Source organism: Epinephelus lanceolatus, chromosome 17 (genome assembly GCF_041903045.1).
Source record: "Epinephelus lanceolatus isolate andai-2023 chromosome 17, ASM4190304v1, whole genome shotgun sequence".
Lineage (NCBI taxonomy): Eukaryota > Metazoa > Chordata > Actinopteri > Perciformes > Serranidae > Epinephelus > Epinephelus lanceolatus.
This window is the reverse complement of record NC_135750.1, coordinates 36,558,702-36,585,546: the sequence shown is the minus strand read 5'-3', so window position 1 is coordinate 36,585,546 and position 26,845 is coordinate 36,558,702. Positions and strand designations below refer to the sequence as shown.

The 26,845-nt window shown below is 40.8% G+C and overlaps 2 protein-coding genes across 2 annotated transcripts in view; both read right to left on the bottom strand.

Annotated features, from left to right (window-relative positions):
- Nucleotides 1–16,292, bottom strand: part of LOC117248092 (cadherin-1-like) — a 40,686-nt gene extending 24,394 nt beyond the window's left edge. The window contains exons 1-4 of the mRNA XM_078160936.1: nucleotides 16,127–16,292; nucleotides 14,542–14,656; nucleotides 12,159–12,247; nucleotides 11,494–11,685 (exon numbers count right to left, since the gene is read on the bottom strand). Of these exons, the coding sequence (XP_078017062.1) occupies nucleotides 11,494–11,685; nucleotides 12,159–12,247; nucleotides 14,542–14,656; nucleotides 16,127–16,177 (447 nt within the window). The 5' untranslated portion in view covers nucleotides 16,178–16,292. The remainder of the gene's footprint in view (nucleotides 1–11,493; nucleotides 11,686–12,158; nucleotides 12,248–14,541; nucleotides 14,657–16,126) is intronic.
- A 4,366-nt stretch (nucleotides 16,293–20,658) lies between these two features.
- On the bottom strand, nucleotides 20,659–26,266 carry LOC117250741 (protein phosphatase 1 regulatory subunit 35-like). Its single transcript, XM_078160935.1, has 5 exons — nucleotides 26,036–26,266; nucleotides 24,980–25,088; nucleotides 24,018–24,133; nucleotides 23,839–23,929; nucleotides 20,659–21,137 (listed from the first exon to the last, which is right to left on the bottom strand). The coding sequence occupies exons 1-5, from the start codon at nucleotides 26,264–26,266 to the stop codon at nucleotides 20,848–20,850; spliced, it is 837 nt and encodes a 278-aa protein (XP_078017061.1). The 3' UTR covers nucleotides 20,659–20,847.
- Nucleotides 26,267–26,845: the final 579 nt, after the last annotated feature.

Sequence of the window (26,845 nt, the reverse complement as noted above, 5' to 3'; positions counted from 1 at the left end):
GGAGTGATGGGAACACTGTCTGACCACCACACTGTGAAAAGCATGGATATCATCGTAGAGCTGGTAGTTAGGGCTAACAAGCGAGCAGCTGATGTTGGACTCCAGGCAAGCGACTGTGGCTCAGGAGTTGCAGGTGGTTCCTCATATAGTAGCCTCAGCCAACCATGTATGAACGTCTGTGTGAATGGGTGAATGCAGGTGTAAAAAGCTCTGTGAGTGTTTGGAAGACTAGACAGGCACAAAACAGTCCATGTTAAATTCCATTTATCATTACCATATCTCCAATGGTAAGACAGATAATCTGGTGGAGCTTTGAAAGTCACCACAAGTACCATTATGGCTCCTTTCCCTTTGAGAGAGTCACTGTGTTGGTACCTGCATTGCAGCTCCACGACGAGATGTGTGTGTCTCTGTGGGGAGTGTCACTGCATAGCTATAGCCCTATTATTGTTCATCAGCCCCACATATCTAAAACTCTGAATGAGGTGTTTAGGTTTCGGTTAATTTTGCTTTTAATAGACTGTTGACCGTTAACAAGTAACCAACTGGTTAATTTTTAAGAAAAAAAAGTGAAATACAACAGGCCTTTCTTTTCTGTCTAGCACTCAACTCAGTGAGCTTTGGCGCTGCATGTCAAAGCACTTTTCAGTGGTAAAATTTTTTAATGTTTTGTGATGTATGTCTTGCATTTTATTTTACTTTCTGTTTGCTTTGCTAACAGACAGCCAGGTTAGCATGTAGAAACATAGTCCCCATTGCTCAACCTCTGGTCTCCACTGGTAAGCTAACATTAGCCTTGGCTAGCTAGCTAGCACTGCCGCTCATTTGGTGATTACCACTGGTAACTAGACGCTGTTGCTGCAGAAACACTGCGTCCACCCTCCAGTCTCCCACCAGGTCGCCCCGGTGAGTAAGTCGCTTCATTTTGAGCAGCAAAAGCCCAACAGACCCTTTTACTGTTAATAAACAGTACGACATTTTTTGGTGGCTGGGGCTTAGCTGGAGGTAAAACAATTCTCTACAGACAACAGCTAGCAAGTTCTGTTAGCTTGTTTTCGATAATGGAGGAAGATGATGCAAGTGGTGCATTCAGAAATACTCATTCCAAGTGCCGGAGCGCACTCTGGTACAAACTGGATCATTCGTATATTCAGAGCACCGTTGGAATGTTCGGTTACACGGAGCACTGCACTGTCAGAATGGCAGAGGTCACTCTAGGCTCTATGTCCGGGGAAACAATCAATTGATCAATCAATTTTACTCATAAAGCCCAATATCACAAATCACAATTTGCCTCAGAGGGCTTCACAGCATACAACATCCCTCTGTCCTTTGGACCCTCACAGCGGCTAAGGAAAAACTCCCCCCAAAAAAACCTTTAACGGGGAAAAAAAAGGAAAAAGGAAGGAACAGAGCAGCAGAGTGCCAAGCAGAGTTAGTGTGTGATTAACTTAAGTGTTCATTCATTTATATAGAAATATAACGACCAACAGGGCTCTCGTTTAAGTGCAGAGCATCAGATTGAATTTACGATCGCGCAACATCAGGTCACTCACTCTCTGAGACCACAAGTGTTATTTGAAGTAAACACTGACCAACGGGACCAGAGTGGCCGACTTGTATGCTCTCATTCAGTGGATGGATGATTTGACAGGATTGCAGAGGGTGGGATGGCTACCCCGGGGGTTGATTATTAGGCATATCTTTCAAAGGAGGACGACATTTGAATGGTTTCTTCCAGTTTGTTTTGCTATCAATGTTACTGTTAGCTAATGCGCTAAAAGTTAGCATTACGGAGAAATTCAATATTCCTCTTAATACCTCCCGAGTTTCTGATGAGGTGGACATGATACTCCTCAATACACATAACATTATTCATCCCTACAACAGTAAATACTTTTCCCCTAACTTCATATGAAGTGTGCAATGCACTTGCGAGCATTTTTGATGATTGCCTCCATCTAGTCCTTTCGTCTTATCACATTTAAAGCTATAGTGCGTAACTTCTACAGGTCCGTAAATGTCCGTTTCACCCAAGCCACTACTAGAGATGACACAATGCAGATTAAGCCGATCGGCTCCTCTAACATCTCGTGGTATTTTTCAATATCATTTTTAGTATGCGTGTCGACCAGCGACATTCCCGCGCTGGCACACAGGAAATGCTTCCTCACAACAAGAAGGGAGGGGGAGGAAGAGCGGAGAGTGTCATAGCAAGAGGTAGAGCGCAGGTAGAAAGAGAAAGCAACTTGGCGGAGAAGCGGCCGAGACACGGTTCAGAAGAGGATCCTACCACAAAGGCAAGTGTTACTCTGTGTACGGTGTGTGGCGACTGGCAAGTGTTACTCTGTGTACATGGAAGTGCCGCCGGCTTATTAGTTGTAATAACGCATTATCCGCTGGGAGGCGACAGAAGTTATGCACTATAGCTTTAACCATAGTTGTCTTTGTTTTTGTTGATGGGCAGTGGCGACTGGTAGACCTATGCAATAATTATGCTTTGAGCAGAGGTGGAAAGTAACTAATTACATTTACTCACGTTACTGTAATTGAGTAGTTTTTTGTGTAATTTGTAATTTTTTCAGTAGTTTTTCAAATCTGTAATTTTACTTTTACTTAAGTAAATTTTGACTGAAGTATTGTACTTTGCTACATTTGAAATCACATCCGTTACTGAGTAAAACAAACAAAAAAAAAACAACAAAAAAAGTTTTCGGCTAAATGGAAACCAAAAGGGTGAATCTCGGAAACCTCATGCGGAATTGACCTAGAACAAGCGGCCGGTGCCGGCGAGTTACTGGAGAGAGAGATTGAGGAGGGTGGGAGTGCTTCGGCAGAAGCACAAGCAGACGCAGCAGTTGAAAATCAACGAAGAAATGAACGAAACAAAAGAAAACCCTGTTTGCACAGTGCCGTTTATAATTGTCGGTCAGAAAAATGCGGCCCGAGCCGCGCTCCTGTATGCTCACCTGTGTGTGTGTGTGTGTGTGTGTGCGCGCGCACACATGTCTGTGTGTGTGTGCGCATCGGGGCTGAACTCCGTCGTACGCGATACAGAGAGCAGAGGAGGATTGTAAAGGTGCGACCAGAAATGACATGCCGTCATGTAAACAATGTAAGTCATCACGTTATGTGAAACGTTTATAACACCAAAAATAGTATATTATATTATTATATGAAGCGTCTGTTGCTCAAAATAATATAACTTTAGTTTATGAAGAGACGGAGCAAAAAAAAAAATTAAAATAAATCAGCAGCAGCAGTCATATTTCATCAGCGGAGCACCACCGCTGCTAGCTGCATATAGGGGAAACTGTTGCTCAATGGATTTGTTCTGTTTTGGAATACACAGTATTCTTCCAAATTAGTGTATTTTAATATTGAGAATTTCGCTTCGACAAGCTCTGTCTTTTTTGACTATAAATCTGTTTGCATCTCTGAGAATAATGCCCAACAACATTGCTCAAAAAGTTGCTCTGTGTATCATCAGTCTAACAGTTGTGTTGGTGAGTCAAAATGAATGAGGGCTGCGCAATATTAGACAAAACTGACAATGTGACGATTTTGTATACTGCGATATTTATTGCAATATACAGTGTATTGCAATAACTTGAATAGCTCTATTTGGAAAGAAGTCATTTGGGATTTGGAAAGGCTGTAATTTGCATGAAATACACATTTTACAATCTGTCATGGAAATTGAGAACTTCACAACCTCAAGTATTAACCAGCAAAACAAGTATGGCATATTGCCTTTGACTAATATTATATTTAAACTTATACTGCGAGTCTCACAATGTGACTATTGCGATGGTGATGCTCTAATGATATTGTGCACAGGGCGTAAAATTAACACCCGCCAAGCGCCAATGGCGGGTAAAAAATTTGTTTGGCATGTAAAACAAAAACACACACCCGCCAGTGGCCGATGGAAAATTTTGAATTGCATGTGGGTTTTTTATGTGCTTCGACCATTTCTGCCAGCTGTGTCAGACCATTTTGACCCTTGCAGCTTATTGTACTTGTGCCGGGAACGCATGACCTCAGCTACCGGAACCCTGGGCATTCTATGGTAACTTCTGAGCAAGATGTGGTGACACATTTCTGCCGTGAAGCCACCGCCAGAAGAGGAAAAACGAAGATGAACATGTTGGATTTGGACAGGAAGAACAGACAGTTAAACAGAGTACAAATGTCGTACGGCATTTTATTGAAAAATGGAAACTAGACAACGCTGGCCAGCCGCGGTCATGGCTGACCTATGACCCCCACACCAATATGATGAGCTGCAGCCTTTGCTGCAAGCACGCCAAAGAAACACAGAGGACAGGGTTGGATTTTCCTAAAGTTGGATTTTCATACGAAAAAGTAAGGTAATTATTTTTAGTCAAACAAGGCACGATTTTTTTTATTTGGCTGGTGAAAAATATGTTTGGCCGGTAAATTTTTGGAAGTCACTAGCCAATGGCAGATGAGGTAAAAAGTAAATTTTACGCCCTGATTGTGCAGCCTGAAATTTAATTGAATTCTATGGTTCATCATAGAAAAATAACCAGTTTTTGGATTGGATTTATGACCCCTGGACCATTTTTGCACTGCATAGGAGTGATCCCCATCAAGTTGTTGGAAGTAACTAAGTAATTTCTACTTTAAGTACATTTCAAATGAACTACTTTTTACTTTTACTTGAGTAGATTTTTAGATGGGTAGCTTTACTTGTACTTAAGTGGAATTTCATCAAAGTAAAAGTACTTTACTTGAGTAGAATTTTTCAGTATTTTTTCCATCTCTGGCTTTGAGTTATGGCTCCCTCTAATCTGGCTCCCAGTAACACAGCAAGGCGACATTTTAAGACTCCTATGTAGCCTACAGCCCTGTGGTGGCAAGCTGTGTTATGCCTCTAGCTAATAAAACAACGTCATTGTGACGCTGGCTGAAAAAGGGTCTATAGTTTTGTTTAATATGTTAGCACCACTATTCATGCTGACACTGCTAAAAGTGCTAACACAGCTAACAGTGATAACATAGTTAAGAATGGTAAAGGGGGTTTGCATCTCAAAGTTGAACCACTTACTCATCAGGGCGACCTGGGGGAAAACTGAAGGGCCTAATTTAGATGTTGCTTTTGGGTCAGGACAGTGTTACTAGCGGTTATCAAGGAATGAGTGGTGCTGCTAACTAGCTTTTAGCAGATCCAATTGGTGCATAGTGTAGTCAACTGAGGAGCAGTAAATTAACCCATAGACTGACCTGCATCACAGGTCAAAAATATTATCAGTGGTAAACCAAGTAGGCTAATGGCTAAGAACGCCCAAGAAAAGTGATTTAAACATCTATGACTTCATCACAATTTAAAGTCTATGAGCTGAGTGGGAACTCGCTGGCAGGGCCAGCAGGAGAAACACTACTGCACGTATTCAGTTGGCCGCTTACCATGGAAGTAAACCTATACTAAAAAAAATTTGCACCAGGCAACCAACTCCATTGATATGAATAGGTGCCATCTTGGTGCCTGGTATTTAATTATTATTAAGATCTATGGTTGCATTTACTGCCACTGCAGACAAAGAAACCTCAATCATGTACCACATTGTCTCATTGCTGGTGAATAACAGACTTGCTAGTGCCACCATTAGTGTGAGAGGCACACTTGGGACTATGATCAGCCTTGCCTGTTGGATTATTCCTACTTTTCATTGCAATTTCAGCCTGGTTTAATTCCATCAAAATATATACAATTTTACATGATATTATTATTTTTATCTAAATTAGGGCCTGTTAAACTATAAGAAAAATATATTTGTCCAGCTTGCATGTGACAGAGACAAAATGTCCACCCTATTACAGGACATTCCCATCTCTTTTAAAATGTGTTTTGAATGCACACATAACATTATAATATTCATATTTTCTAAGAGTTAAAATGTCCCTTACTTTAAAACCTAGAGCTCATGACCATAGGTAAGGGTTGGGACGTAGATGGACCAGTAGATCAAAGGCTTCTCCTTCCGGCTCACCTCCCTCTTCACCACGACCGACCAGCAGAGCGCCTGCATGACTGCGGAAGCCGCACCAAAATGCCAATCCATCCCACGCTCCATTCTACCGTCACTCGTGATACTTGAACTCCCTTGCTTGAGGCAGTAACTCTCCGCCAACCTGGAGAGGGCAATCCACCGTTTTCCGGCAGAGAACCATGGCCTCAGATTTGAGGCTCATCCCGACTGCTTCACACTCGGCTGCAAACCACCCCAGTGCATGCTGGAGGTCACGGTGTGTTAAAGCCAACAGAACCACATCATCTGCGAAAAACAGAGATGCAATTCTGAGGTTCACTCAGCGGCACCTCGAGATCCAGTCCATGAAAATCACAAACAGGATCGGTGACAAGGGACACCGTGTTTGACTTTACACCAAGTATGTGGACACAGCTCACACTTTGGTCATATAGGGACCGGATGACTCATAGAAGGGAGCCCGGTACCCCGTATTCCCGCAGTACCCCCCACAAGACCCCCCCCCAAGGGATGCGGTCATAAGCCTAAGTCCTGACATGTAGACTGGATGGGCAAACTCCCACGACCCCTCCAGCAACCTCGCAAGGGTAAAGAGCTGGTCCACTGTTCCACGACCACGACCAGTTTGATACCCCGATAGTTGGAGCACACCTTTCGGTCCCCTTTTTTGAAAATGGATTCACCACCCCGGTCTGCCACTCTGCAGGCACCATACCCGACCTCCACGTGACACTGAAAAGGCCTGTCAGCCAAGACAGCCAACAGTGTCCAGAGTCTTCAGCATCTCAGGGCGAATCTCATCCACACCCGGCGCCTTGCTGCTGGGGAGCTTTTTAACTATCTCAGCAACCTCTGCCAGGGATATGGGCGGGAGTTCCCCCGAGTCTTCAGGCTCTGCCTCGTTCACAGTGGACGTGATGGCCAGGTTCAAAGTAGGGCTGCACGATTAATCGTAATAAAATCGTGATCTCGATTCATATGCATATGCGATCTAATTTTTCAATGACGGTGATTCTGCCGGCCCCGCCCGTGCCAAGAGTCGGGACATCATCTGCATGAAAACAAGCGCTCCCAATGACACAGCGTTATACCAAGTGATGCAGAGCGACAGCCGGCCGGCAGTTTGGAAAGCAGCAAGACAGGGGGGAAACACACTGTTAACTGTAGCCTTAGTTTGTGCCTCATACAGATCTGCTGGTAAAGTTAACTTAGCGTTAGCAAGCGTGATAAAAGACGACAGAGGAGCGACGTTGTGCGAATAAACCAAAGATTTATTAATTTTCTGTAGCAGTAAACACATGGGCCGATAACAAATGTGTTAACTAACTATGCTAAAGCTTTACAAGCTATTCAGGGCTGCCGACGATAACATTAACATGACAAACAGCAAGGCTACGGCAAGTTAACGTACTGACACTCCTCAGACAGACAGACAGACAGACAGACACACACACACACACACATACCGGACAGCCTCTCAGTCCTTAGCCGCTAACGTTAGCTCATGTACAACACACGTACCACACAGAAACTTTTACAAAGGGTCATAATGTGCTTCTAGTGACTGTCAAATTGCCAGCGAAAGTTGTTTACACTGCCTGCTCTCATGGGACAAAGATCCTCTGAGAAGAAATACGGTTCACTCTGCTCTGCCGCCAGGAACAAACTGGGAGGCAAAGATCCTCTCTGAGGAAGATGGCTCACTTTGCTGCAGGGTTCACCAAAACATTTTTTTTTTTTTGTTTTCTTTTAATAAATTGAACACACATTAAAGAACATACAAGATCCTGTAGAGAATTAATACATATAATACAATACAATAAACATGGTCAAATTAAATGAAGGAAGAGGATTTTTTAAAGTCAAATAAAATATTGGGGATTTATGTAAAAATATACATAGAGACATATAAATAATTATATAATTAAAGATATGTAGGCTATGTTAGGTGAATACTCTTGTCAAATGCATGGTGTTGAAACGTTTAATTTTTACTTAATTCCAGGCCTGGAATACCTACCTCAGAAAAATGTTGTTCAACATTGATGATGTTAAAATTGTTCAAAAGCTGTAAGAGAAGACAAGAGACTAAAGCTTAAACAGGAGTGTTCCCTCTCTGCTGACCAGAGTTTATGTGCCTTGTGTCTCTTGTATCAGGCACGATCATAGGCTTTGTTATTTAATGATATTTTTTTATTATTTATTTATAATTTTTGTTACTTTTCCTTTTGTATCAGGAAATAAGCACAATATATCTTTATGTTGAAAAAAAAAAAAAACGTGAGAGAATCGTGATCTCAATTATAAGCCAAAAAATCGTGATTCTCATTTTTTCCAGAATCGTGCAGCCCTGGTTCAAAGTGCTCCTTCCACCTCTCGACAAAGTCCCCACTTCGGGTTAGCAGTTCTCCTTCTCTGCTGAGCACCGCCTGAGACAAGCCCTGCTTTCCCTTCCTGAGGCATCTAACGGTCTGCCAGAACTTCCTTGAGGCCAACTGAAAGTCCTCTCTGAACTCCTCCCACACCCAGGTGTTTGCTTCGGCGACCGCCACAGCTGCAGCCCTTCTGACCAACCAGTACCTGTCTGCTGCTTCAGGAGACCCCTGGGCCAGCCAGACCTGAAAGGCCTCCTTCTTCAGCCTGACAGCCTCCTTCACCGCTGGTGTCCACGACAGGCACCAACAACCTTCTGACAACAGCTTCTAGCAGCCGCCTCCACAATGGAGGCTTTGAACATGAGCCACTCACACCCCATGTCCTCAACCTCCCCCAGGATGCACGAAAAATTCTCTTGGAGGTGGGAGTTGAAGACCCCGAGAACAGGGGCCTCAGCCAGATGTTCCCAATTCACCCTTTACCAGGTCTGACAGCTCTCTGCTCTTCTCTTCACCCGAGTGTTCAAGACACATGGCCGCAGATCTGATGATACAACCACAAAGTCGATCATCGATCTTTGGCCTAGGGTGTTCTGGCACCAGGTACACTTATGAACCTCCCTGTGCTTGAACACGGTGTTCGTTATGGCCAGTCGATGACTTGCACAGAGGTCCAATACAAAAACACCACTCGGATTCAGATCAGGCTTGAGCATTGAAGTCCCCCAGGAGAACTATGGAATCCCCAGCCGGCACCCCTTGCAGGACACCACCAAGAGACTCTAAGAAGGCTGGGTACTCCGTACTGCTGTTCAGTGAAAGTGAGAGTCTGGCCCCTCTCAAGGGGTTTGGTTCCGGAACCAGTGTTGTGCGTGGAGGTGAGCCCAACTATATCTAATCGGTACAGCTCCACCTTCCACACCAGCTCTGGCTCGTTCCACAACAGAGAGGTGACGTTCCACGTCCCCAAAGCCAGTTCGCGACGCCAGGGATCAGCACGCCAGGGGCCCTGTCCCTGCCTGCCACCCAGCACACAATGCACCTGACCCTGATGTCTGTCCCTGCGGGTGGTGGGCCCACAGGGCAACGGCTCCATGTTATCTGTTTGGGCTGAGCCCAACTGGGTCCCGTGGCCTAAGGCCCAGCCACTGGAGGTCGCACATTGTCACAATTTATAATCATTCTAACAAATACTTGGTTCTGTTAACAGTTCTAGGTCATTAGTCACATTAAAATAAGTTATGCTTTATACAGTCTGTTTTTGTAAGACCATCCCTTTATTATCCCCCTAAACTTTATTTGATTATTTATTTGGGACAGTGCCTATTAATCAACATTTCAGTTTCCAAATCAATTTAAAAAATCCCCTAACATCCTAACGCTAAAGCGTCAAATGCCATCCATAGCACACACTGGACGGGTTGCACTGCAGCTCTTCAACAGACAACCACACAAGGTTATTACTACCTTTACTGAAAGATAAATACTTACTCCACCTCTGCATTAGCTTAAAGTCATGTGTGGACAGCCTCTAAAAAAACTTGATTTCTCACCTGAAGAGCCAATCTCCAGAGCTATGACTTGCCAGGCAATATCTTTTTGGCCATGGTCTTTATAATGCCGGGATTGTGGATTGTTTAGCTCGGGATATTTCTGGACCTCAACAAGAAGTCTCTCCGTCCATTCTTCGTCACACATGAGACACAGTAACAGTAACACTTATTCATCTAGCCCTGTTATGCTGAAGTTAGCCATTACTACCCATATGATGGAACATGAGCGAGCACTTGGTGACAACCGAGAAAGATTTTTAACGCATATTTTCAAAATGATTGGTTTCCACTATTAGTAAGCATAGCAGAGTGGACATGTTATGCTTTACCACATTAGACAAGCATTCTAAAACATTAGAAAAAAGCTTGATTAAAGAGAGATACTTTGCTTCTTGCAGAAAGTTTTCCCTCCAGAAATATATGCTACTCTCTGAGTCACGTGGTGGAGGAGGAATAGTTAGAGTGCATGTTCAGGGGGACTTGCATCAGAGTAACAGGAGGACAGTCGACTCAGGGATGCAACATATTTTAAAAATTTTAAGCATTAAAATTTTAAGAATAATAAAAAAATAACATTTGGTGAGGAATATTACACATAAGGCTATACAACAATAATGAAAAATATATAATTTGTTTGATTTCTGTTACTTAAATTTGTAATTAAGTTGAGCAAACATGATTGAGGACATGGCAGTTTCACCTACTTGTGCCAAAAACAGAGTGATCATTTTAAATTTGATTAATCCTGTGTACACATCATTCTGTTATATGGTAAAAGTGGGTTAACAATGTAAGACAAGTTTTTAGAAAGAAGTGTTCACCCATTTTTAAACAAAATATACCATATTATGTCATGGGGACTTAAATGGCACAGAATGCTAGGAACGACCCTGTCACGTCATGATTAACTGAACTTTCCAATCTAAGCAGACACATACAAGCTGATTTTGAGCAGAAAAAGCAGTGTCTTCAACAATTTCTTTATCCAATTATACTAATGATTAGCTTCATATCTGAATTTGTTAGTGCACAGAGCTCTGCAGGACCAGAGAAATCTGTACAAATAATGAATTAGAGCCTTCATTTCATCTTCTATGCCTATAACAAAGTACAAGTAGTAGTAGTAGTAGTAGTAAACAAATTAAACAAATCATCCTATGAAGTTACATTCCACATACTGAAATAATAATACTGTGGAGAAAAAAGTAAAATTTGAAATTGACATCCCGCAGCTTGCACACACCCTAACATTGCTGTAACAAAATAGCTATGAAAAAGACTTCAACTAACAAACTGTGAGCATGGCCATTCACACACAGCCACAGAGGAGCACTGTTAAAAAATGTGCCTTTGCATGTTGAGCCTTTTCACTGACAATTCTGCTTCTAATGAGGTCTTTATTGCTCCAGACACTTGATAAACATTTGATGCATGTGGCACCTGCAAGGCATTTTTTACATAAATTTATTGTTTTGCAATAAAGAGATTTAGATTTTAGATTGCAAAGGAGTTTCCTACATGCCCCTTCAATAGTGTCTCTAATCCTACCTCTGTGTTAGTAGCAGACTCCACTTCAGTAAGGTGTTGCTGATGGCTGTGATGCTCAGCATTTTGGTGACTGTTCCCATGGGAGTGCTCATAGTACACAACTCTGACAGGAACACTCATTTTGCGACCTTGTGAGTCCCAGGAATGGATAAAGAAATCCCGGTGTTCACGAATATCAACCGCTCTGTTTACCTGGAGGGGAAAAAAACACCTATTAGCAAAGGCCTACGTGCAACTGATCTGGATTCAAGCAAGCTCTCTACATGCCAAATGAAACTTAAAAAATCCCTGAAAACACCCCCAAAACAAAACAGTTTGATAACATTCTTTGCCAACGTCTGTGGGGTAGATTGATAACAGAGACCAACAACAGTGTTGTACAGTAACAGCTGTCACATCTTGGAACTCACTGGGGTTGTATTCAGCATAATCGATATCAGCAATACTTCATCTAAGTTGGGTCAAGTTGGATTCTTTTCACTGTAGGCTATATCTGAGGTAAACTGGCAATTGTTGCTGAGGATTTATATTTTCACTCACTATTACTTTGTATTTTATTATAGTTACCCAAAACCCCTAATCATTTCTATTCATATCAGTGGATTTTGGAGAGGTGAGCATTACAAACAGCAAATTTGCAATCGAGCCTGTCAAACTCTACTGACCTTCAATATGCCATCTGTCTGGACCATGAAATGGCTGTCGTCACTGCTGAAGACAAACCTTGTGCGGTCTGTGCAGTCAGTGAAGCCCACTAGAATTGGATAGAAGAAATCGTGGTTCATTACAAATTCAGCACAAGCAGAGAAAACAGAGAAATAATTGGCAAGTGTACACCCTTCTGCAAAGTCTGACAGAATTCTACCACTCCTTTTCCATACTCATGTGCTGGCTTGGCTTGGTTTGGTTTGACTTGGCATGTTGGCCGAGCATGGCAGGGATTTGCATCTCCATTACAACAGGGCTACCTGCATCGAGGTGTGTCTTTAACTGATTATGGCTTATCTTCAGTGATGACATTTAAAAGGAGCGGGCTTAAAAGTCTTGCTGCAAGTGTTTTTTTCATCACACAGCATGGCAGGTAAAAGAAGTTGAGCTGTTTGCAGAGGTGCAGTAAGAGTCTGGTGTCTGCTGCTGTTTCTACTTTTACTCTTTCTCCCTGTGGTATTATTAGACTTGTATTTATTCAAGAAAAGATGCTAACAAAGTTCTCCTAATTCAGTGATAAACACATTTCTGGTAACCAGCTCAGTGGCCTGGTGGTAGTGTCCGCCCTGAGACTGGGAGGTCGTGGGTTTGATCCCCAGCCAAAGACTATAAAAATGGTACCCACTGCCTCCCTGCTTGGCACTCAGCATTAGGGGTTGAAATATATCACCACATGATTCCCAAGCGTGGCACCGCTGCTGCTCACCGCTCCCTCAGGGGATGGGTCAAATGCTGAGAACAAATTTCACACACTCAGGTGTGTGACAATCAGTGGAACTTTACTGTGGTCCAACTCTGGGAACAACATAGGTCATTAACGCTTGCGTACTTGCCCGAGGCAAGTAAACTCTGTGTTCAGGCAAGTGAATGCCTCATGCAGTTATGAGATCGGGAAGGTCAAGATAAATGTGATGTATGGTGTAAAGTTATCTGATAATAAACTCAGGGGTAACATTGATGATGTCATGTATGACATAACATTACCAAATACCTCAAATAAGGTCTGCCTCAAATAAGGTCTGTGGTTAACAAAAGCTTAAGTGAGTTTCAGGTTTTGTTCTACGACATAAAACACGTCAGTAAATACCCTACTTGTGAATTTTGAAGCTTTTATGTGTCGTAAAAAAGGCGGTTGCTAACAAGTTGCTCAATACGACTACAAACCCTGTCGGGGACATTAAATGTCATCACCCCCGAACAGGCGAGAGTGCTGGCAGTCCGCCATTACAGCTTCTTATTTAGCTTAAACAGTCCGATTTCCCCATTATACATTGTTTTTAAAATAAAGCGGCCGAAATCAGTTGAAAGCTTAGTGGCGGTGACGTCAAGAGTCATGCGACTGAGTAGTCATGTAGTGCATTAAAGCCTAACGTTAGTTTTTTACTTCTGGCGATCGCATTTAAGCTTCAAATGCGTTATGAAAGGTGTTCATATGTGAAGATTATCTCACTGAACAAAACCTGTAAGTATCATAAACTTGTGTTAGCCACAGAGGTTATTTTCTGACATAATCCAAAACGCAATGCAAAAATCACATTCACTTCCTCTTCCAGGAATCAGCGCGATGATAATCTTCCGGGTTTTGATGTCAGCCCTGGCACACTCTATAATGGCAATGATACTGTGACGTCACTCATTGGTTTGTGGATTCCTGTTTTGAAGCCTCAAGCCTCAGTGGAGCTATGGAGGAGCAAGGGGTGGATCTGACTCTAGCTGTAGCAACGCCTCATAGACAGCCTGTCACTCAAGCCGCCCTGCCCTTAAATATCCGTAACTTTAAGCCTTAATAAAATGTAAACAGGTGAGTTCTATAAAAATTCACCCCTATACAGTTTTCATGAATGTTGAAATTAGCTATAGAGACCAAAACTGTTTTTGTATCAGGCTGTAAACATGTTTGTTTCTACTGTTAAGTTGGACATTTTAATATGAGGGTCTTTGGGGATTGATTTGCTTCTGGAGCCAGCCTCAAGTGGCCATTAGAGGAACTGCAGGTTTTGGCACTTTTCATTAATATAATGAAGTAATTAATTTATGGCTATGAAAAACACCCTTACTTTCCACAGTGATGGTCTAGATGCTTCCATGGCTAAAATGGTCTTTTAAGAATGTATAATCTCAAAATAATCCATATATTATGATTATGAATATTTGGCATACTGTAATATTAAAGAGTGTGGTCTAGACCTGCTCTATATGAAAAATGTCATGAGATAACTTTTATCGTGATTTGGTGCTATTTAAAACAAAACTAACTGACTTGAACACCACACAGTTTCTTTCAGGTGTGTGTGTGCATTAGCACATGAGTGAGACAGCAGCTTCCTGGATTGTTTGTACCTTTTCCCAGTCTTGTGGACCGCTTCAGGTGGTTTCTGAACACTTTGAAAATCAACATATCTGACTCGAACCCAGGTGCACATGTTGGCTCCTCAGCAGTCACTAAAACAGAGGCCTAAGAGAGGAAAACAGATTGTTTAATCAGATATAAGGGAAATGTGCAATCAGTAGGCTGCAAGAAAACTTTTTCAGTCTGATCTTGTGGAGGAAACTTAGAATGGAATACTGTGTTATTAAAACACAGAATTCAAAAGTAACCCTCAACTGATGTAGCCAAACATAACTCTAGTTCCCTTACTTAAAAAAAAAGACAAAGAGAAAAAAACTGCCATTAAAACTTGTTATCTTAGAGGACAAAAATGTCTCCAACTAAAACTGCTATAAAGTACTATATATTATAATTTTTATTGTTTGGCATTTTTGTTCAATAAAAATTTAATCAGTTATCAAAGTTGTTGTTCTAGGTCATCAGTCATTACAACTCTGAAGACTGGGCTTGAAAAAAGTTGATTCTGTCAAAACTATAATTCACATATGTATAAGAATCTATCTCTCCAACAACATAATGGTAAAACCAATTGGTGTAAGGAAATTTTGATGAAAATCTGTGTTTGAAACAATTTGATCGAAACATATTGGACTGGAATTCAACCTGCTGACAGCATCAACAGGACTAGGGCGGGGCCCGTGTAGACCCACTGACTCCTTGAGGGGAGGAAGAATCAAAATCATAACAATGGTGATTTAAAGCTTGTGGGAAAGGGGTTGACACAATGCTTTTAAAATACTTGACATTTTCGGTCTCATTGTCAATTCAGCCGAGTTATATAATTGAAGAAGCACTTATTAAAATATAATTGCCATTGTCACCTGCCTCAACAACCTTGCTTCTTTGAATAAAATACAGTGCAAGGCTGTGGTGTGTCTAATAAAATTTAAGATTTTACTGAAATAAAAAGCTGCTTGGTGCATAACCATAATTATCCTCAGAAACTGCCAACAAACAAAGGTTTCCAAAAACACCCAAATAGTGTTGTATCAGATGTAAATAAGTAACATAACAACATTAACTACCAGTTTATTTCTCATTCCCTCAGTTAAAAACAAGAGAATGACAGAAATAGATGGAAGCTTTAAGAGTTAACATGAAAGTTACAATCTCAGAGATCTCTGTTTCATTTCGTTTGGCATGAACAGATGGCAGATAATTGCAGTGTGTTTGTTGGCAGACTGCTGGGCATTCAGACAGCTGTTTAAACAGGATGCACTGCAGAGCTCTGTGGCCAGCTCATGATCTGGAGCGGCAGTTTCAACATCTGGACTGTATTCTCCATAAGGCTTGAAAACAGGCTTGTGGATTTATTTATATCAGCTCATTGTGTGAGGGAACTGATTATTAATGATTTCGTACTAACTGTGATTTTCCCAGGAATGTCGCCACAGACACCCAGTTAGTGATTCTGCAAGTGCAAGGGCTTTGGTCATTATTGTGTTATCTTGTTCAGCGATAGTGTCTCTACAAACATTTATTGAAATGAAAATCTTTGAGATTGTTATATTAAGTTATGAAGGCAGAAAATCTCACCTGAAACATGCAGATTAAAAGGCACAAAGCTGCAAACCAGGCAGTCCCCATCTCTCTGTGTGTCCTCTTTCAATATTCCTCGCAATGAAAGTAAAAATAAAAATTCGCTGTGGCTTGTTTTGTCTTCCCTCCTGAAGGCAGGTTCACTTACCGACTGAGTTCAGCTGGACGAGTTGCTGCAGGTACTTTTAGTGTATGACGTCATCTTACAGGTACACAGGTTCCAAGGGTGTCTCTATGTGTTGAGTGGAAATGACATAAGGGGCTTGGGTAAAAAAAAAAAAAAAAACTTTTTAAAATGGTCTTCAACATATGTCACTATAGTCAATGAGATCAGAGCAGATAATTAAATTAGGTTGGGAAAAATGTGTGTGTGTGTGTGTGTGTGTGTGTGTGTGTACATGTGTACATTACATGTGTTTCCAGCCAAAACAGGCAATCTTGCAATGCACCATCCACTTGCAGTGACCACAGATTTTTTTTAAAAAATTATTATTATTATTACTACTTTTTTTTAACAAAAAAGTTTCAACACCAACCCCAGATTCTGGTGTCACAGTCTGTTCGTCATTCACACCAACCACCTTCCCAGTAGGGTACACAAATGTAGTGTTTTATTAAGTCTAGCTAAAGCAACAGTAAATGTGTAATGAGTTTGTCACACCACAGGAAAACAGGTTATTCCCTACCCTTCTGCCAGCATGGGGCCTTATTTTGATAAAAATATGTATAGTACATAATTGCAAGAGACAAATTTTTCAGATCCTGTTTGAATTTTGTCATTTATAACACATATGATGTTTTTGGCTTTGTGTTAACGTTCTTGTTCTTGTTTTTCGAGTCTTGTACTTTCCCTTTTAGATATTCATAGCTATACATATTTTTTGATAATGTCTTTACAGAAAGAGGCCGAAAAGATTACATGTGGAATACAAAAACAAATTTGGGCTGAGTTATTTGCTCAATGCCAACCCGGAAAGGAATTACAAATATCCAAAATGTCTGCTGATATATTGTTTGCTGTTGCCATGGTGTTCAGCACCAGAGACAGCGTACAAGCCCTCTGCATAGTCAAGCTGTGTGATGTTGTTACATAGGCACTCATAATGTTCTTCCTGCTAGTTAAGTCGTCCTTTGTTTTTCAGCACCCCCTGTTCAGAATATGGTCCTGCAGCTGTGTAGGGTAGTAGTAGTAAACTGTGCATTGAACATATTGCCAGTAGAAATAGAATGATGTTTAAATGTTTCACATGTTTGGTAAATGGACTTGCACTTGTGTGGCACCTTCTAATTACTTGAAGCACAGTATTGTCACATTCATGCACTGGTGGCCGAAGCTACCAGGTGCCACCTGCTACCCAGTTAGACATTCACAGGCACTCACATACTCCATTTAGGATTCAGTATGTTGGCCAAAGGGTACTTTGACATGTGGACTGGAGGAGCTCGGGATCAAACTACTGATCCTCCAATTAGTGGATGATCCCCTATACCTCCTGAGCCACAGCCGGCACCTTTCAAGAAATGAATTTGATTTATTTATAGTGGTTTGATTTTCAAAACAGATTTTAGGGGAGAGGTAAGATAAAGGGATGATCTGATAACTTTCCAAAACTCAGTGCCAACCTCTGCATTGCCTGGGGTATTTGCCAGTAAAGTAGAAGTCAGATTTGGCTTTTCCAGTTAGTCTGAGACAGTTAATATGTTGGTACCTGCAGTTGCCAGTCAGTCAGATGATTGGTGGTTTTGTCTGTCTTCCAAGTTGTGTCTCTGATAATAAGGGCTCTGTTAATGTCTTCATGTACTGGCTTCAAAACCGATGATAAAATACTGGCATAAAAAATGTGCTGGATGGAAACTTGTAGCCAAGAAATAGTTTTCTTCAAGGTCCAGATTGTACAATGTGTAACTGAACATTTTTCACTTTTTAATAAACACAGCTGTGCCTCTGCACAAGTTAGCTTAAAACAAACAAAACACATGTAGCATTTCATATATAACCTTCTGTGCATTTTATATTTTATAGCATTCCTCATTCCATATTTAACACAGTTGTTAGTTTTAAGCACCTTCTACAAATATAAAAATGAATGAATGAATGAATAAAAAAAAAAAAAAGAATTAAAATCTGTATTTGTATTTGCATTGGCATCTGCACATATATTTACCTTACATTTATATTTTCCATATCAAAGTACTCATCACTTCTGCACTGCCCTTGCACTTAAATTTAGTCACCTTACCTGCCTACTCTATCTATCTATCTAGCTATCTATCTATCTATGGCTGATAAAATATCAGATTTTCACTACACAATTCTTGAGACCAAAACAGTTCACAATGACGATCTATTACAAAATCTAGATTCATCTGTAACATTTTTTATTGTGCATTTTGTCTCTATTTTTGCAATTATATTCAAAATATGAGTGTAGGGAGGCAAAGAGATTGTCTGTAATCATAACTGTACAAGTGTACAAAAAGAGTAATTACACTTCATGAATAGTGATAAAAGCAACCAGGTGGTGTTGGGTGAGAGAGACAAAGTGAGCATGTAAAAAAAATTGAAATGATTTGAGGCACTGACTTATTTACATGATACTATCATATGTGTATTGTTAATATGATATCAATATTTAATTTTTAAAATATCACAGGTTATGATCATTACTAGTATATCACCACACCCCTTATATGTGTGCACACATAAATGTATTACTGATGTAAATCACATTGTTTGATATACTGCAGAAAAAGAGAAAAGTGAAATAAGCCATCATCAAAATCATTTCACAATATTGCTGGACTGTGCCCTTCCATATCTATCTGATCTCCTTCAAAATTTAATTCCATCACACGTTATCTGCTTTCAGGATACAGGGGTCCTGTTTGTCCCATAGTTGAAGTCAGCTGGCTGCAGGGTCTTTTCCTATCATTCCTGTTTCTCTGCAGTAACCTCCCTGTTGACATCAAACAGTTGAGGTCTTTAAATCCCATCTTAAAACTCATCTTTTTGTCTTAACTTTCAGTTAGTTGCTTATTATTTAATTACTTTAGGCTTTGTAACTGTTGCAGTTGTCCTCCCAGCAGATTGAGTATTGTGCAATCTACCTGTTCAGTCATGTTCCAAAAAAAATCTTTCCTTGTACCCGTTGTCCCTATCCTTGTGGCGAGTCGCTCATTGTGCAATCATATTCTGTGAGGAGTAATGTTCCAAACAGTTTTTGTTTTTCCAAATGCCTTGTCAAACATGATTGATGTTTTGATTACCTTTCTTAAAATTTCTCACGCTGAGCCTCAGAATTTCTGCCACAACAAGACGTAAAGCAATCTTGGCCCACAACCCATGATATGAATCTCTGTGTGTTTGTTTTTTGTTTTTTTGAGAAAACAAATAAATAAATCAAGGCCACATTTTACTAAATCGAGCGCTTAAGATACTATTGCATGGCCTCCAGATTGTGTAATTCGGTAGTTCTTTCCTATTTAAAAGTCATTTTGACTGCTAATAATAGTAATTCTGTAATAATACTGTGAAACTACAATATTTTCTGAGACATTACTCATACTGTGAAAATCTCATACTGTTGCAACCTAATACCTGAGTGCCTTGCCGCTCTTTAGCTGCATTAGCCTACAGCGCTAACAGTGAGCAACTGACGTTAGCTAAAGGCTGAATCCAAATGTCCACCCTCTGGACCTGCAGACTGAACCCTCGCGGACTTCAGTTGTACGTTGTTTGATGTATTTATCATCATCATGTAAAGTCTGTGAGGGCAGAGACTGCAAGCGGCTAATAGACAGCCCTCAAGACTGTTTTAGCCTACTTGTTGCCGTGGAAACGTTCAACTATCGCTGTCATATTCATATATATATCATATAAGTTGATGAACAGCGCCTACTCATCTGTTCCTGCAGATAAGATAAAAATCCTATGTATAGCCTTTTTTGTGACTGAACAAAAATGTAGGCTATTAATACATCGCTATATAACAGGCTACACGCATTCAGAAACAGAAATGCCTGTAAATAAGGACAGGACTATAACTCAATAAATAGGTAGGCCTATTTACTTACATAAAAATACTGTCTTTTGTTGTTTTTCAGTTTTTTTTTTGTTTTTTTTGCCTATTTCACTGCGTCGGCTTGAGACCCCTTGTGGGATGGTTGAATTGTGGATTTGGACAGTCCTCAGCACACCCAGACTCCTGAGTCCACATACTGTGTTCCTGTTCTGTATGGACTGTCAGTTAGCGCCCTGTGGCAACTCAAATTCGCACTCAAGGAGTCTGATCCCCAGACTTTATCAAAGATTGTTTACTTGAAATGAAGTTCTAACTTTTAATACTTTGAAGTAAATTAACTGAACCCCTTCCTTACTGTAAAAGAATGCACACACAGTAGGCCTATTATGTTCTGTTTCAGGTTTCAACACAGTAGCAGTTAAGTGTTTTGTTCTCTACCTACAACAAACCCTTCTGATTAGACGACCTGCTGCACAGCATCAGGTCATGCCACTGTCACAGAGAGAATGTGTGAACAAAGACTTTATTGGAAGAAAAATAAATGTAGCTCTTTACAGGAATTAAATTTCAGTTCATATAAATAGTTTAAAAAATAGATAATTTTTATCATTCAGTGACATCACACACAGTTTGACCAATAAGAGCCTTAGACCCTCCAGCTAATCAGATCTCTCTATTATGTTAGGACGTGACCTCTCAGCTTCTCCCTCTTCTGTAGAGGTCAAAGGTGGAGTAGGCGGGACGTGGCGATGGGCAAGGCTTGTGGTTGACAAGCTCCTCCTCTGGTGGGACGGGCTTCTGTCTGAGGTGGTCAGAGGTCATGAAGAACTGAAGGGAGGGCCCATCTGCTGCCTTGGCACCATGGCCTGGAAGGGGGGGCGGCAGCAGCAGCCTCTGCTGCAGCATTTGGCTGATTAACTGATCTTCCTGCACATCGACACAGACCAATGAGCTGAAGAGAAGCTGAGAGCGGGAGACATTCACCTCTGCAGAAAGAAAGAGAGAGAGAGAGAGAGAGAGAGAGAGAGAGAGAGAGAGAGAGACAAGAAACTTAAGACTAAAGGAGAGACTGTATTGAGTTACAGATGCTTGACTGGAAGTGATGTCAGGACTTATCTATCTATGATACTGTAAAGTTTTGAAATTGTACTTAAATAAGCAGTTCTGTGGACATTTGTACAGTTGGTTTGACAGGTAATACAGATATGCAGCACGTAATCAGTAACTGGAGTCGTTTCAAGGTGTTTTGACACACAGTTTAGTCCTTTTTGAACAAATCGAACTCAGTCCTCTTAAAGGGCACCAAAAAGTGGACCAACAGAAAAGGGACTCAGCTCTTTTCGTGTTCACACTGTCAGTTCATTTGAAAGAGGACTTGGTTCTCTTTCTGGTCAGCTTCAGCTCTGATGGGGCCTCAGTCCTCTTACAGTTCACACTACAGCCAATATATAATATATATTGACTTTTTTTTTTTTTTTCACTTTGACATAGCATTGCAGTGTGGTTATGAAGCCCCTCCCTTTCAGATGAACTCAGACATGGAGGAAAACCTTTGTGTTTCTGTGCTGTAGACTGTTGCCGTTTGATGTATTCTACATTCCACATCTGGAGACGTGCAGTATCTTTCATGGACCACACTACTCCTCGTCCTGCATCCTTGCAGGCATTACAGTGCAACAGCAAGTGATCTAGAGGGCTGAATATAATGGCAAAGTGCAAAGCGAACCTGGAGAACTTTGTGTTCACAGTGCACTCGTTAAGCAAACCACACCGTGGACTTGAAGCAAACCGTACTCAGACCACCTTAGGAGGTGTGCTTCATAGGGGTCTGAGTGCTCTTGGAGTGTTCACATATGCGCAAAAAATGCTGAGTCACTGCTCTGAGTCTGCTTAGGGGGCTGAAAAGGACCAGGGGCCTGTATCATGAAGCAGGATTAATGTCTTATTGAGGTAACTTCAGGGTTAACCCTGGGTTTTCGGTCTCACGAAGCCGGTTCAGTTCTTATCTGGGTAGATCACCATGGTAACTTACTCTGAACGGCTATCCTGCTCAGGAGCAGGGTAAGTTCAGGGTTGAATCTGATCCTATAAAAAGCACCACCCACTGGCCAATCAGCTGTTTGGAAAAAAATGACTCTGCTGACAGAAATGCAGCCCAGTCATGACCGGAAGTTTAATTAATTTGATTGATTTTGATTTGAAAGTTTATTTTGAACATTAAAAAAGAAAAGAAAGCAACAGCAACAGACAATGAAAAGACTGTTCAAAAAGGAGTGGAAAGAAGTCCAAATTTCATCCCACCCCTTCATAAGAAAGAAACTGATCATTTGCGGACACTTAATAGCACCATTAATTAGTGCCAGCATTTTGTTTTGTTGGAGGAAATGATCCCTGTTAAAGATAATGGGCCTAATTGACAGCTTTGCTGCTGGAAATGTGGAAAGTAGCCTATCATGTCTACACTTCATGGTGTTTGAGGGATTTTCCTTTTTGTTTTTTAAAGAGGGACACTAGGTATATTTTTGCACAGCTGTTAATTTCTAACACAGCTCAATACCAGGATGATTGTATTCAGACTATCAATTTGGTGTTGATATGATTTAATTGTGACGTCAGCTTTAAGCTTCATTGTAGCATATATAACGTTATGACAAAGAAGACCAATTTATCAGATGCAATGATGTTAGACGATAATTGTAACACGCAATTCATCTGCGCAGCATTGATTTCATGGGATTCAAGGGTGTGATCAGTGTCAGATGTACAGGTACAGGTACTGTAGCTACTTGAACCAGTGATGAGTAATTTAACCTACACATCATTTTATTTGCTACCTTGTTTTGTCTTGATTTTTCCCTCTCTCCTCCTCTATTTCTTCTTTCCTTACCCGTTTTTTTTTTCTTCTCTATTATGTGATTTCATTGATGTTTTGACAGGGGAATTTTTTTGATAAGCTTTTAGTGGCTTCTAACCTCTCCGGCACTTTTCCTTTTTTTAATCTTGTAAATTTTATACTGTCTGTTTTTAACATTATGTGCAAATAAACTAATCTAAACTAAAACTAAACATTATTCATCCCGTTATGCGTTGCCACGCATGTTTCCTCCTCCTGCAGCTGCCACGGTGTTGGCCTTTTCTGTAATGTTGCTTTTCTCCTCCTCATATTTTAGTAGAATTGATCTCTGATCCTCACGAGAAATACTTTTTTTCCCTCACATACGGCACTCTGTGAGGACGCTCAGTGACGCTCAGTGATGCTGCGCTTCTCTCATGATTGTGATTGGTCCGCTGCGTGCGCGTTCACGGCTCTTGATAAAGCAACCCTGGGTTGAGTTACCGAGTTGATATCCAGCATCGTGATACCGATTATCCTGATTGCCATTGTTAGGGTTAGTCAACCCAGGACAGGTCTGGGTAACCCAGGAAAGGTTGATCTTGCTTCGTGATACAGGCCCCTGGTGTGAAAACACCCTGACTGACAGACTGACACTATGGAACCAAGGATATCTTCTTTGGCAGCAGTTTGGGCTTCTCTGCCCTCTCGTCTCTGCTCCCACATCCTCGCTGGGAGGTGCTAAGACGTGAGGAACAGACGCAAGTGAGGGAAGTAAGGAGACACATTAGCATAATGAAAAGCAGTGTGTGTGTTTGTGCTTGTGTGTTTGTGTGTGTGTGTGAGTGTGTCACCTTCAGTAGCTCTGGTGTTGATCAGGTTTTTGGTCCTCTCTGACTTCAGTAATGTCTCATGAACAGCCTTCTGGGAGTTAAACTCTGCCCCCTGCAGGACAACAGACAGGTTACCATGGGAACCAGTTGTTAATCAGCTCTGGTGATTTATTGATAACCTGCTGTTAAAGAGTGTGAACCTGCAGTGACTGAAGCTCCGCCTTCAGAGCCAAAGTGGTGTTTAGCTCTGCCCTCTCCAGACAGCTTGGATCTTGATTGGATACTGCAGCAGGAGGTTCCACCTGCTGTGTGGGGGCTCAAACAAGCAGAGGAGAGGAAGAAAAAAAATGAACTAAACTGTATTACTTTGGATCCAAAACACAGGCTATGTATTTTGTCCTGTCAAGTTTATTACAGTGGTAAGCTTAGGTTTTATTGCTTAATTAAAACCTGAGCAAATTGGCCTGATTTCCTCTAAAAACATGGGAAGAAGGCAATGAGTAGTGATGGATAAAATCAATTGATTCATCCAATTTAAATCGATCTTCATCTGAATTACTTAATATCCATTCACGATATCCCTAGTCGATCTTTTAATATATGCCTTTTCCCACAAATGTGTGAAGCTTTAACCCCGTCGATCTTGCCGGTAGTAAAGGGGCCGTAGCGCTATATTATGAATGACCATAGTATTCAGAAGAGCCGATGTTCCGAAATCTTTTATCTGTAACTGTTTGCTTACTTGGACATGTTTTGGTGTCATTTACTATCATGCTGCAGTGTCTCCTTTTGCTGTGCACCGAGGCTGCTGTGCCACATTTACGCACACACACAGACACACACACACAAACACAGAGTAGATATGCCGCGGTGGGGCCAGAGAAGTGAATATAACATGAGCTGACGACAGCTACGCTTGTTACTGTGAGTGCAATAAAACCTCCATGAGGAAAAAGACAATACTTTATCAATACACCTGATCAGCAACATGTAAACATATAGAAAAGTCATATTTCAGTCTCTCATCCACTGCTGCTAATATTTTGTTATAAACAAGCATAGAGGGCTTTCCAGCTAAAAGCAGATTGTTACTAACAAGCTAAAACAACAACTGTTTACATCTAATGGTTTAGCTCAGTTTGCCACATATCTTAAAACTTACCAACAGTAATGTGACCTGCAGTAAATCTCCTCAGCAGCAGAGGGAGGAGCAGAGAGGACAGCAGGACCGATACTGACTGACTGTGTTCTTCATTCCTTCTGAACTTTATTCAGTATTGTGATGTCAGGAATATGATCTATTTTACTGACATTTTAGATTTGTCTCTAGTGAGATATTAAGTTTATATTGTGACTTTTAATCCTGTTTTAATCCTTAAAAGTCCTTGTTAACTTTACAGTATTAGTTCTCTGAGAATCTCTTTCACATACTAGCAAAAATTGGTGTTGTAACTGAAATACCCCCAATTGAATCACTATCCAATTGAATTGAATTGGGACCTTGTGAATTGAGAACGAATCGATTCAGGACATCAGTGATGATAACCAGCCCTAGTAATGAGCAACGAAAGAAGAAATGACCGTAAAAATTGGCAAGGAATTAGCTGAAAGAGAAAATCAAAGACAAGAACAATAGTAACAAAAAAAAGAAAGAAAGAGAGTCAGAAACAAACAAACAAACACACAAGCACAGAAATGACCTGGAAAGATTGCTTTAATAATATTAATTATGAATATAGTTTTCCCCTAGCTTTTTCACTATTTCTTAAATCATTATCTAAATCTATTCTTCTCTTTTGCAATTTGTGGGACATTTCTTACTAAGTTGCTCATTGCCTTTTCCCCATGTTTCTGAAAGAAATCACACCAATTTGCTCAGGGTTTAAATAAATAATTTAAAGGTTTAAATACTTGCAAAAGGCATCTGAGAGCAGCACAAGAAGAGGGATGTTGCTGCAGGTTTCAAAGGGTTAAATGCAGCATCTCACACTTTATGTGCTATAATGACATTATTTTGGAATCATACTGAACACAGACGTCAGAAACAAAAAACTCCCTGTAATAATAAATCTTATTTATAGATTCTTTTTTATTATAAAGAATGACCCTGATTTATTCAGATACTCACACCCTGTTTGGCTCACAAGTTGATAGTGCTAAATACAAGTGTAAACAATATCTGAGACATGGTGTGATCGGATCACATCCATAGTTTTGCCATATGGAAGGAGATGTGTTGGATTCTGTTGACAGCGACACAATCGTCACAACCACTAACGTTACTGAGTGGGCGGAGCTTCAGGTGCGTGTGACTGGTCTTGGGAGCAGGGCTGAGTGTGACGGACAGGTCGAGTTCAGGACATCCAGTCAAAGAGGGGGAGTAGGAGGTGAGAGGGAGGGGCGCAGGGGGAGGAGGGTGTGGGGAGGAGAGGACAGAGGAAGAATTCATCCTGAAAGGAGACAACAGAGTGAGACATTGATTTTCAACGGAATGCTCCTTTAAAGACCATGATTGTGATGTTAAATTACAAATGGGAGAAATATTACAATATCAATTACAATATTGGTATCACTGAGCACGTTTACATGCACACTAATAAACCGATCATTATCTGATTTCTGGAGTTACCTGATTATTCAAGTGGTCATGTAAACAGCATAATCCGATAGGCTTCATCACATAAAAGCCATTATCTGATTATGAGAATTCAGTTAAACACACCTAGCTTTTTCCCCAATAGTCAGATTATTCGGTGCGTGTATACCCTTTAATCTGGTTTCTTTCGGGTTTTGCCATTTTATACTCCCACTCCACTACATTTTAGAGGGAAATATTGTACTCTCTACTCCACTTCGTTAATCTGACAGCTTTTGTTTCCTTTCAGATAATGATTTTACATAAAATAATATATTTTTATATTCTCAGTGTTTAAATTGTCACTTTTATTTTATCTTACTTATATGTTATGCACTTTGTGTGACAAGTTCATATACCATACACTTGTATATTGCACTTTGCAGTGCTTTT